We start from the raw sequence: 12,861 nt of genomic DNA, 5'->3' as shown, positions 1-12,861 counted from the left end.
GGGCCAGTGGGAGGTCGGGTACCGCACACGTCGGTGGCCAGATTTGGACACGGGGCGCTGCACACCCCCATGGAGGGGCTTTGGGTGGGTGACAGCCGTGGCATGGGGCCACTGGGGCTGTGTTGGGGCCACCTCCTTGCCTGGTGAGGGGGGGCTCCCGGCTGGTGGCTCGCTCTGGGACGGGTCGCTGGCCACGGGGGTGACCGAGCTGCCACCGCTTTGGCCCTGCTGTGGCCAGCTGCCAGCTCTCGCCTGGCTCTTCCCCTGCCCGACGTCAAAGGTCCTCTGCAGGGTCACCAACAAGTGGCCCGATGGCACCGGCTGCACCAGGCACGACCCACTCAGCAGCTCCATCCAGCTGGGCGAGGAGCTGCGGGGGGGCAGGGGGTCCCGCGGGGATGGGGGGCTCTTGCTGCCGGGCTGGGGGTCTCCTGGGGTCCTGCTCTCCCGTGGTGGCAGGGACTTGGGGACCATGGTGTTTTCCCAGGGGTGACAGCCACAATGCGTCCCCCACCGCCCCGATGTTCTTGGGGAGCGATGGTGTCCTGCTCCCGAAGCAAAGAACCAGCGCGGTGTGATGTCACCAAGGGCACCGTGACGGCACCGTGACCCTGGCAGGGTGTTTGTCCTTGTTCCTACACCAGGGTGATGTGGGACAGGCAGTCAGGCCAAGGAGCCACCCCAGAGGGGACCAGGGCCACCATCACCTCCCCAACCTCCCCCAACGCTGAGGCCAAGCATCCCCAGAGCAATAAATCACGAGGTTTTCCTGATGGGGGGGTCCAACCTGGATCCCGGGACCCCTTCGGGCTGCGCTGTCCTCTCCCCTCCTCCCCCAGCTGCAGCATCCCCGGGGACATCCCCCAGTCCCCTCCTTGTCACCCCCCCTCCATGAGCTCCTTGAGGTCCAGATTTTCTCTAACCAAAGCTCAAACCCCTCTGAGGGCAGAGATCGCCCACTTCGGGGACCTTAATTTGGTTTAGGAAGTTGACAAGGACAGAGGCGCGGCACGGGATGGCCATGGGCCACCACTGCGTGGGGCACGGGCCACCTCGCTGTCCCCTGGGGCTTGTTTCACATCAAAGACAAAGCTGCTCCACGGCGCCTACGGTCACGCAGCTCCATAACCTACCCGTCACCACCCGTGGGATCTGCCATCACATGGGGTGACAGCGGAGACAGCCAGGCAGGGAGGGGACACGGGGTTTGGGGGTCACGGGGGCTTGGCCAAGGTGGTGCGGGCAGGGATGGCATCAGCCCCTGGGCTGGGGAGAGGGGGGTTGGGGGTGACCCATGATGGGGTGTCAAAACAGCACAACAGTGCTGCCACCACGGGGATGACCGAGCCGGGGTGATGTCACCGAGCCCAGTACCACCGCATCGCCCGGAGCAGAGAGTCCAACCCCTCCTGCCTCAGTTTCCCCATGAGCTGCCAGCCCCCCCCCCCCTCCCCCCCTCCCCTTCCCCGGGGGAGGCGAGCGATTCCCAAGCAGGCCGGGCAGCGAGCAGGGAAGGATTTATTGACTCACGGCTCGGGGTACATCACAGTTTGAGCTCCCTTCCCGCCTCCGGAGAGGACGTCGCCTTGGACTTCCCGGGCAAAAATGCGCGGAGAGGCTTCACAGTTTCATCCCTTCGGGAAAGCAGAACCGAGGCAGTGACAAATGGCAAACGCTACGTCGTATGAAAAAATAATACAAACTCTTCTCTTTAAATATCTTACAGAAAAATGAACCTGAATAAAGAGCATGAAAAGCACCGCGTGGCGCAACCTTCCCACCCCCACCCCCCCACCCCCCACCCCTCCCCGGCTGCCAACCACCCCGGGGTCAAGGGGACCGAGCTGAGCCGCATCCCTGCATCCCTCTGGACCACCCGGCACTGTCCCCAGGGATGCGCGGTCACCGATTAGCACGGGCAGCGGGGACGTGGGGGGCAGCGGGGACTGCTACGTACTTGTCCCCATGCCAGGGGGGTGCTGTCCCCCCCACCGTGGCCCCTCGCCCCCCACCCCGAGCCCGGGGTGCTGGTAGAAGCAGCGTGAGAAGGTCCGGCCGAGGACGAGGGCGTTGCTACGAGGCTGCCCCGGGACCCGTGTTCCCCTGGGGGCAGCGGGGGGGGTGTGTGGGGCCATGTACCCCCCCCCCCCACCTTCCACCCCCCCAAAGGAACCGGGGTGTCCCCTCCTGTGTCGCAGTGCAAGTTCACAGAAAGCCAAGGCACCGCCGCGAGACCGCGGCTCTGTACGGGGGAGCCCCCGGGGCTCAGGGAGGGGGGGGGGTCCGGCGGCCGCGTAGCCCCCGGGCGTGCAAAGGCGAAGCGAGCCGGGACGGGGAGGACTTGGGGACATGGGGATGATGAGGATGGTCCTCACGATGCGGCCGGTCGGGCTTGTCCTGGGGGCAAGAGCTGTGGCGGGGGGTGGGGGGGGATGCACAGGGGAGAGCCAGCTCCCGGGGGAGGGGTGCGGACAGCCCGGGCAGAGGAGACGGGGTGGGGGGGCTCATCGGGGACCCCAGGGATCCAGCCCCGGGGGGTGGTGGCAGCTGGAGGAGATGCTGGCGGTGGGTGCAGCTCCTTCTCCTGTGGCTTCAGAGGTGGTACGGGTGGCAGGTGGCACGGGTTGGGGGGGGGGGGGGCTCTATCGGGGGGGCGCGGGCAGCCCTCCCTCGCCCCGTCGGTGCGTCTCCCCAAAGGTTCGGTCCAGCTGCTCCAGCTGTGAGCTCAGCGGGAGGTGGATCTCCAGGTGCATGCGGAGGGTTTCCAACCACTGCTCCAGCTTGCTGAAGGACGGCCTGAGCGAGAAGGGGGTACATGTGGCAGCTCTGCCATGTCCCCTTCCTCCATAGCAGCCCCCACCCCCCCCATCAGCCCCAGTGGTCCCCCCCGGGGGGGACCCCAACCACTCACCGCTTCTCGGGGTCCAGGTCGCAGCAGCAGACGGCAATGGGGAAGAAGCTGGGGGGGCAGGCGGGGGGGCAGTAGCGCTCCAGGAAGCCCCTGACGTTGAGGCCAAAGTCAGTGGTGCGGGGCAGGTAGTCGGGGTCAGCGCTTACCCGGCCGATGATCTGGGGGACAGCAGGAGGGAGGAATGGGCTCAGCTCCAAGGGGGGAACCAAAACCCATTGAGAACCCCAACTCCAACGGGAGACCTCAACCCAAAAGAGGACCCCAATCCCAATGATGAGACCTCAGCTGGAGACCTCAACTCCAGTGGGGAGACCTCAACCCCAATGGAGACACCTCAACCCCAATGGGGACCTCTACTCCAGTGGGGAGACCTCAACCCCAAGGGGAGACCTCAACCCAAAAGAGGACCCCAACCCCAATGGGGGGACCTCAGCTGGAGACCTCAACTCCAGTGGGAAGACCTCAACCCCAATGGAGAGACCTCAACTGGAGACTTCAACTGGACACCTCAACTCCAGTGGGGAGACCTCAACTGGAGACCTCAACTCCAATGAGGACCCCAACCCTAAGGGAAGACCCCAACCATAGACCTCAACCCCAATGAGAACTCCAACCCAAATGGGAAGACCCCGACAGTACTTGCCTCGCACAGGACGATGCCAAAGGAGAAGATGTCCACCTTCTCATCATAGCTCCTCCCTGTGGGGAGAGATGGGTAAGGCCATGCCGCATCTCCTGTCCCTGTCCCACCAAGTGTCCCCTGTTTGGGGACAGAGCCCTGGCTAGCCATGATCCCCCTCCTGGCACCATGGCCAAGCTCACCATTGATCATCTCGGGGGCCATCCAGTACGGGTTCCCCACCACCGTGTACCGCTTCTTGCGGTCCGGTTTCTTCAGGTTCTTGAGATGTTCGGGCTGGTTCTTCTCATCCACCATCAGCCGCGCCAGCCCAAAATCAGCCACAACCACACTCTTGTTCTGAGTGAATAGAGAGGGGTGAGGCGGGGGAGAGCCACATGGGGGGCTGAGGCCCCCACCTGGGCCGGGGGGGACAACCACCAAGGTGGGACTCACCTCCCGCACGAGGCAGTTGTGAGAGTTGAGGTCACGGTGGATGATGTTCATGGAGTGGAGGTAGGCCTGAGGGAAGGATGAGCTGAGAGCAGGGGGCACCCCAACCCAGCGGTCCCCCACCCACCAGCACCCACCCCACCCATCCATCCCCTTGCAGCACCCACCATGCCGGCGGCGATGTCCTTGGCGAAGCTGACCCGCTGGCTCCAGGGGTAGTGGCTGTCCTGAGGGCAGGAGGATGGATTTGCCAGAGAAGAGGAGAGGAGAGGGGTCCCCACTGGGGCCGACCAGCCCTCCCAGTGCTCACCATGCTCTTGATGAGGCTCCTCAGGGTGCCCCCCTTGATGTATTCCGTGATGAAGTTGAGCCTCTTCTCCTTGTACAGCACCCCGATGAACTTCAGCACGTTGGGGTGCTCCAGGCAGCGCATCACCTTCACCTGCAGGACCCCCCCAATGCCTGTGACACCCCAAGGCACCCAGCACCCATCCAGACAGACCCACTGCCCATGTGAAGGGGGCATTAAACAGGCCGGGCTGCCCGCACTCCGTGGTACCCGGCCACCCCCACTCCCGGTGTCATGCCCAGCATCCCACGTCAGGGTGGGGGACAGGATCAGACCGTCCCATCCCTCGTGTCGCCCCCCCCACCTCAAACCAAGGGGGATCAAAGAAAGGGGATGCTCACCTCTTTGAGGAAGGTCCTCTGCGTCTCCTCGTCGAAGCGGATCAACTCCTTCATGACCATCACCTCGCCCGTCTCCCGATGTGTCACCTAGCAGGGAGGGCAGGGGCTGAGCCACCAGCCTACCACGGCTGCCACCCCCACCTCTGGGGACACCCCAGGGAAGACAATAGCCCCCCCCTCAACTCCATCCTGGGGAGCTGAGACCCTCACGCTAGTGGCACTTGTGGCCACCCAGCCCCACCTTGATGGCCTGGCCAAAGCAGCCCTTGCCCAGCACCTCGCCGTGGATCAGGTCGGAAGGGCGGAAGATGCGATGGGCGCGGGAGACGACGCGCAACGACTCGGAGCGACCGATGTCCTTGCGTTGGGACGCGGGCGAACCCAGCGAGCCGGAGCCCGGAGACTTGTCCGTGCTGCAACTCCTCCTGCGGGATGGACGGACAGACGGACAGAGGGTCAAACCCCGAGGAGGGCCCCCAAACGGGAGAGGCGGGCGAGGTGGTGGCCTTACATGACAGTCCGCTGGCGCATGGCGCCGGGCTCCCCGCAGGGTGGGGGGACCGGGGAGCGCAGGGGGCTGCACGGGGCGGGCAGGGGGCTGCAGGCAAGCCCCGACTCGCGGGCGAGGGGCTCGTGGGGGTCGTGCTCGATGGTCAGCTGGAGCAGGCGGCTGGTCTCCTGGATGAGCAGGTCGATCTGGTGGCAGAAAAGGATGGCAGGGGTGGTTTGGGGAGGGGGGGGTGCAGTGCTGGTTCAGGGGGGCACCCCGGGGGGGGAGCGTACCTCATCCAGGGGGACGTGGCCGATGGGGGTGCCGTTGATCTCCAGGATGCGGTCGCCCACATGGATGGAGTTCTTCATGTCGGGGCTGATGCAGTCTGGATCCACCCTGTGGGACCGACGGGCAGCGGGGTCAGCCCCCTGACACCGTCACAGCTGGGGATGTGCTGGAACACTGCCCACCAGCCAACCCCAGCCAATGGGGACGGGCGAGTCACCTCCCAGATGGGGACATGCCATCACGGTACCAACGAGTCACCCCAGTGAGATGGGGACCCGCGGGCGAGCTGCCCACAAGCCACCCCCTGCTTGATGGGGACACGCTGTCACGGTACCCACGAGTCACCCCTCCGGGATGGGGACATGCAGTCACGGTATCCATGAGTCACCCCTGCTAGTTGGGGACACGCAGGCATGGTACCCACAGGTCACCCCTTACCAGATGGGGACACACAGGCATGCTGCCCATGGGTCACCCCTCCTGGATGGGGACATGCTGGCACAGTACCCACGAGCCACCCCAAGCATCCCATGGGGACATGCCAGCCCGGTACCCACAGCCCACCCTGGCAGATGGGGCAACGCCAGCATGTCACCCCCCAAGCCACCCTGATGGCCGGGGACACACCAGCACCATCCCACAAACCAGCCCCAGCAGCTGGGGACGTGCCACCATGGTCCCCTCTGGCCACACCCAGCTGATGGGGATACACCAGCCCCATCCCTCACCCTCCCACCCCAAAGAGTCTCTGCGGGGTGGATCCCACCAGCGGAAGGGGGCACGGGACGCCCCCAGCCCCGGGGAGGGGAGGGTGGCAGAGGGGACACGGACGCACTCTCGGACGCGGACGGTGCGGGGGTGCTCGGTGCCGCAGCCCTGGTCGATGGAGACGGAGAAGCCGCGTTTGCCGTCGGAGCAGGCGGGGATGGAGACGAGCGTGACGGTGTGCGGGATGCGGGAAGCCGGCGAATCCGGCAGGATCTGCTCGATGACCGGTGTCACCACCATCTGGTAATAGCAGTGCCCGCTGCGGGGCCGGGAGGAGGCAGGTGGGTGAGGGGGTGCCAGGGGGACGTGTGTGTCCCTCCATCCATCCACCCACCCAGGCTGGGACGTACCAGTAGAGCTTGGAGCGCTCCACCAGCGCGTAGGTGTCCCCGTCCCCGATGAACGTGCGGCAGTTGAGGCAGCTGAAGCACTCGGGATGGTACTTCTGCTCCCCGGCCACCTGCGGGCAGATGCCATCAGCCCCGGGGACCCAGATGCGCTGGGAGCACCCATGGGTACACCAGGGCCAAGGGAAGGGCAGGCTGAGCCACGGCACGGGGAGGGGGATGGTCACGCCACTGGGTTGGGGATGGCTGCTGGGACATCTCCCTACCACCCTGAGCCTCCCCCCTGCACCCCCTAACCCCAAAACGGGGTCACCCCCCTACCCCGGGACACCCCTGCCACCCCCAGAGCCCAACCCATGCTGGGGATCTGCACCCCCTTCCCCACCTCGCCCCCTTTCCAGGGGGCTCAGCCGTGGGTCAGGACTCGGTGTCCCCCCTCGGGGACCCTTGGGGACCCCCCCCCCGCGCTCACCATGACCAGCCCCTTGGTGATCTGCTCGGAGCAGCCGTGGCAGAGCTCCCCGTAGCGCGTCCAGTAATCCTTCTTGCAGTACAGGCGCCCATCCTTCTCGTAGTACTGGTGGGACAGGGAGGCCCCGCACTCGCAGCACCTGCGGCAAGGGGACGGGGACGCCGCCTTGTCACCATGTCCCCATCATCACCCTGTCCCCATCGGCACCCCGGGGGGGGGGGGCAGCCAGTGCCCATCCACCCCTTGGCTCTCTGCAAGCTGCTTCCCCCGTTTCCTACCCTGCTGCAGGGCCACCGCATCTGTGTGTCACCGTCCCCAGGGTGGCAGCAGGTGGCTCCAGGGGTGCTAGTGCGGGGATGTGTGGGGACACCAGGGTGGACAGGGTAGGGGACACGGGGCAGGGACAGGCATGGGGAGGGAGGTGCCAGCCCTGCAGGGACATGCCAGCCTGGTCATGGACACACAGAGGGATGTGCCAGACTGGTCACAGATGTGCCACCGCGGTGACAGACACGCCAGCCTGGCACAGACAGATAGAGGGATGTGACAGCCTGGTCACGGATGTGCCAGCCTGGTCACAGACACACAGAGGGATGTGCCGTCCTGGTCACAGACACATGGAGGGACATGCCACACTGGTCACAGAGAGACACACAGAGGAACATGTCACCCTGGTCACGGACACACGGAGGGACATGCCAGCCTGGTCACAGACACACGGAGGGATTTGCCAGACTGGTCACAGATGTGCCACCGCGGTGACAGACACACCAGCCTGGCACAGACAGATAGAGGGATGTGACAGCCTGGTCACGGATGTGCCAGCCTGGTGATGGACAGAGGGACATACCAGCCTGGTCACAGACATGCAAAGGGATGTGCCAGCCTGGTCACAGACATGCCACCCTGGTCACGGACACATGAGGGACACGCCACCCTGGTGACAGAGATATGCAGAGGGATGTGCCACCCTGGTCACAGACGTGCCACCCTGGTCATGGACACATGCAGGGATGTGCCACTCTGGTCACAGAGAGATACATGGGGGGATGTGTCACCCTAGTCACAGACACATGGAGGGACATGCCACCCTGGTCACAGAGAGACACACAGACGGACGTGTCACCCTGGTCACAGACACACAGAGGGACATGCCACTCTGGTCACAGAGACATGCAGAGGGACATGCCACCCTGATCATGGACACATGGATGGATGTGCCACCCTGGTCACAGAGAGACACACGGAGGGACACGCCACCCTGGTTAGGGACGCACAGAGGGACACGCCACCCTGGTCACAGACACGCCAGTCTTGGGGGTGCTGCAAATGGGGTGTGGGAGCTCTGGGACGGGGAGATGGGGGGGTATGGAGTTGGGGGGGGGGGGGGCTGTGCAATGGGAGGGAGCGCCCAGGGGCGCAGAGGGGGGTGGGAGTTTTGGGGGTGCACAGGCAGACGCAGGGGGGGTGCTGCAATGGGGGGGTGCAGGGGGGGGGGTTGGTGGTGCAGGGGGGGTGCTGCAATGGGGGGGTGCAGGGGGGGGGTTGGTGGTGCAGGGGGGGGTGCTGCAATGGGGGGGGTTGGTGGTAATGGGGGGGGGTGCTGCAATGGGGGTTGCTGGGAGGGGGTGGGGTTGCACGGGGACTGCGGCAGTGTGTCCGTCCGTCCCCCGTCCCCCCCAACCTCAGCCGGGGGCGGCAGCCGCGCTGGTGGAATACCAACCAGGCGTGACGTCACGGCGCGGAGTTTCCCCACCCCATGACGTCACCCCGCGAGGATTCCGCAGCCCGAAGCCTCCCCCAGGGCTTGGGGCTGGAAGGGGGGGGGACGGACGGGGGGACAGCCCCTTAAACCCCATCGCATCCCTGCAAACGGGCAAGGGGCGGGGGGGGGGGGGGGGAGAGGAGGAGGAGGAGGAGGAGGAGGAGGAGGAGGAAGGCTTTTGCACCAGCGAGCCCAGGGCTGCGGAAGCCCGTCCCCCGCGGGGGGGGGGGGCGGATCCAGCTGCGGCCCCCGCAGTGGTTTCACTGGGGCTGATGGTCCAGCGAGGGGGGAACCGAGAATGGAGGGGGAGGGGGTGTGACAATGACAGGCAGAGCACCCCGGGGGGGGCGGGGGGGGGTTGGGGGTGGGGTGGGGGGGTCCACAGTCCATCCCGACCCACTCCCACTCACTTGGCTCCGGCGCTCAGGACACGGCTCTTCCTCAGCACCGCCGCCAGCATCCTCCGCGGGATAACGGGGGGGGGGGACCGCCCTGGTCCCCCCGTCACGCTCAGCACCCCAAAGCCCACGGGGACCCCCGCCAGGTCCCAGCCACCCCTTACACCCCCCCGACCCTTTCTTCCTCCTCCTCCTCCTCCTCCTCAGGGCTCCCACCGCTCGAGCTCTCGGGAGGGCGAGTGAAAGAGGAAACAGGGAGGGGAGGGAGGGGGCCGGGTGACATCAGCCCCGCGCGCCCCGTCACTGTCACCAGGCAGGAAGGGACAGCGTGGGGGGACAGCGGGGTACAGGCAGCCTCTGCCCACCATCGCCCGCTGCGCCCTGCCTGCGCCCCGCTGCCCCCACGCAGCCACGATCGAGGGGGGGTGGTGGGGGGGTGGTGGGTGTCTGCTGTCCCCGGTCCCCGCGGAGCATCCCGGTGTCCCCGATGATGCCATCCCGGCTGGACCGCGGGTTCCCACCTGAAGCAGTCGGCGTGCCAGTCGGCGTTCAGTGCCTGCAGGTACTGCCCATCGTAGATGCCCTGCCCGCAGCTCGCACACACCGGCAGGTCGGACCCTGCATGGAGGAGGTGGGGGGGGTGGGGTGACACAGACAGGGGACACAGGGCTGTCACCCCGCCGGCTGTCCCCGTCTTCCCCGCAGCAGCACCCAGGCAGAGCCCCCAGGATTAAGGCCCTCTGCTCAGGGTGACGAATTCCCCCCACGGAATGGGGACAAGGTCATCGTGGCACTGATGTCCCCGAGGCTGGGGACAGGGCAGGGGCTTGCGTTGTGCCGGGCCACCTCCAGAGCCCCTGTTCCACCGGGAGCGCTGCCATCACTGTCCCCAGGGGGTGCTGGGGGACCACCCGGGTGGGGGGACACAGGGAGGCTGTGGGGGGCAGGGGGTAGCTTTGGGGACACAGGGTGTCCCATGGAAGTGCTGCATGGTGTCCCATGGGGATGGGCAGGTCGGGGGACAGGGTGGGGGGACACAGCAGGGTGCTGAGCCCCGGGACAGATGGTTGAGGGGCACAGAGATGCTGGGGATGGAGGGGGGGCTGGGTGCTCAAGAGGAGCACCCACTGGGGGGGGGGGCGTGATGGGGTGCAGGATGGGGGAAAGGAGGGATACAGGGGTGCAGGGGGGATGCAAGGGTGGAAGATGGGTGCAGGGGGGATGCGGGGTGCATGTAGGGATACAGATGGGTGCAGGATGGGGCAGAGTGCGCAGGGGGGATACAGGGGTGTGGGATGAGTGCAGGGATGGATACGGGAGTGCAGGGATGGGGGCAGTGGGTACAGGGGGATGCAGAGGGGATTGAAAAGGTGCAGGATGGGTGCAGGGGGTTGGAGGGGTGCAGGGATGGATACAGGGGGGATGAAGGGGTGCAGGATGGGTGCTGGGGGATGCAGGGGGGATTGAAGGAGTGCAGGATGGGTGCAGGGGAGTTTGAAGGGGCGCAGGATCAGTGTTGGGGGATGCAGGGGGCATGGAGGGATATAGAGGGGTGCAGGATAAGTGCAGGGGGGGTAAAGGGGTGCAGAATGAGTGCGGGGGGAGATGAAGGGGCACAGGATGGAAGGGGTGTAAAGAAGGGATCCAGCAGGACACAAAGTGCATGGAGGGACACAGAAGGCTGCGGGATGGGTGCTGGGGGAGGCAGGGTGCATTGGGGGGTACAGAGGGGCACAGGATGGGTGCAGGGAGCGTGGAGGGATACGGAGGGGTGCAGGATGGGTACTGGGGTACTCAGGGTGCAGGGAACACACACACAGAGGGGTGGAGAGTGGGTGCTGGGACACAGAGGGTGCTGGGGGATGCAGCACAGATGGGGTACAGGAGCAGCGCAGGGATACAGAGGGGTGCAGGATGGGTGCTGGGGGATGCAGGGGACATGGAGGATGGAGGACTGCAGGATGGACAGGGGTGCCAGGACACACAGGGGGTGCGGCGGGGGGATATGGGGGTGCAGGGAGGGAGGTGAGGGACGCAGGATGGCTGCAGAGGTACTGGGGGTGCGGGGAGCGATGAGGGGTCCGGGGGGCACGGAGCGGATGGGAGGCACAGGAGGGATGTGGGGGTGCAGGGAAGGAGGCATAGGGGGTGTGGGGGGATATCGGGGTGCAGGGAGGGATGTGTGGGTGTTTGTGGGGTGCTGGCAGGGATGCAGGCTGGAGGGGGACGAGGGGTGCAGGGGGTGGGGATGCAGAGGGGGTGCAGGATGGATGGGGTGCAGTAGGGGGACTTGGGGGTGCAGGGGGAGATGTGGGAGCGTGTGGGGTGCAGAAGGGGGATGTGGGGGTGCAGGGAGGGATGCAGGGTGGATGGGAGGTGCAGGGGGAGATGTGGGGGTGCAGTGGGTGCTGCAGGACAGGATACAGGCTGGACAGGAGGTGCAGGGGGAGATGTGGGGGTGCAATGAGGGTGCAGGGGGGGATGCAAGCTGGACAGGGGTGCAGGGGGTGATGCAGGGGGGATACAGGCTGGACAGGGAGGGAATAAGGAGAGATTTGGGGGTGCAGGGGGGATGCAGGCTGCATGGCATTGCAGGGGGGTGATGTAGGGGGAATGCAAGCTGAATAGGGGGTGCAGGGGGAGATTTAGGGGTGCAGAGGGCTGGAAGGGCGGTGCACAGAGGGATTCGGGGATGCACACTGTGGATGTTGGGGGGATGCAGCCTGGAAGAGGGGTGCGGTGGGGGATGCAGGGGGGAGATGCAGGCTGAATAGGGGGTGCAGTGGGGATGCAGGGGGTGATGTGGGCTGGATGAAGGCTGCAGGAGGTGATGTGGGGATTATGTGGGGGTGCAGGGGGGGATGTGATCTGGATGAGGGGTGCAGGGAGTGATGTGGGGGTGCAGGGGGGGATGCTGGCAGGATGGGGAGCGCAGGGGGCATGTGGGGGGGATGCAAGCTGGATGGGGGGTGCAGTGGGGGATGTGGGGTGGATGAGCGGCGCAGGGGGTGATGTGGGGGTGCGGGGGGGGGATGCTGGCAGGATGGGGAGCGCAGGGGGCATGTGGGGGGGATGCAAGCTGGATGGGGGGTGCAGAGGAGGATGCAGGGGGGGATGCGGGAAGGATGCAGGCTGGATGATGGTGCAGGGGGGATGTAAGGGTGCAAGGGGGGATGTGGGGGTGCAGGCTGGCTGGAGGGGTGCGGGTGAGCCGGGGGGGTGAGTCGCAGGGCCCCAGTGGCGGCGGAAGCGCTGAGTCAGGCCCGGGGAGGGGGGGGTGGGGGGGTCGGGGGGGGGGGGTGGGTCACGCACCTTCGTCCTCTCCCATAGGCTCGTCCCTCCAGGTGCAGCACAGCAGCATCAACCTCATGCAGCCGCGCTGCCCGGCGCCGCGCCAGGCCCTGCCCTCAGCCCTCGCCGCGGTCCCGGCCCCGGTCCCGGCCCCCCCCGGCCCGGCCCCGGCCCTGCCGCTGCCGCTGCGGCTCCGGCGGGCGGGCGCGGACGGCCGGGCGGGAGCAGGGCGCCGGCGCGGCCGCCGGGGGGGGCGGGGCCTGGCGGGGCAGGGGGCGTGGCCAAGGGAGCAGGGGCGGGGCCGGAGGGAAGGCGGCGGGGAGGCGCGGCCGGGGACGGGGCGTGGTCAGGAGGGCAGGGGCGGGG

At 66.7% G+C, this 12,861-nt stretch overlaps 1 protein-coding gene across 1 annotated transcript; it reads right to left on the bottom strand.

Annotated features, from left to right (window-relative positions):
• Positions 1-1,813: 1,813 nt before the first annotated feature.
• LIMK1 (LIM domain kinase 1) lies at positions 1,814-12,617 on the bottom strand. The gene is made up of 16 exons (XM_082493095.1): positions 12,517-12,617; positions 9,726-9,822; positions 7,042-7,180; positions 6,573-6,682; positions 6,290-6,481; positions 5,457-5,562; positions 5,185-5,369; positions 4,915-5,098; positions 4,674-4,760; positions 4,294-4,425; positions 4,151-4,210; positions 3,987-4,052; positions 3,734-3,890; positions 3,555-3,610; positions 2,912-3,069; positions 1,814-2,796 (listed from the first exon to the last, which is right to left on the bottom strand). Exons 1-16 carry the CDS (start codon positions 12,572-12,574, stop codon positions 2,643-2,645), a joined length of 1,941 nt encoding a protein of 646 aa, XP_082349221.1. The 5' UTR covers positions 12,575-12,617; the 3' UTR covers positions 1,814-2,642.
• Between the last annotated feature and the right edge of the window lie 244 nt (positions 12,618-12,861).

This window comes from Vanellus vanellus, assembly GCF_965231255.1.
Source record: "Vanellus vanellus genome assembly, chromosome: 19".
NCBI classification, from domain to species: Eukaryota; Metazoa; Chordata; class Aves; order Charadriiformes; family Charadriidae; genus Vanellus; species Vanellus vanellus.
This window is presented reverse-complemented; position numbering and strand designations above follow the sequence as displayed.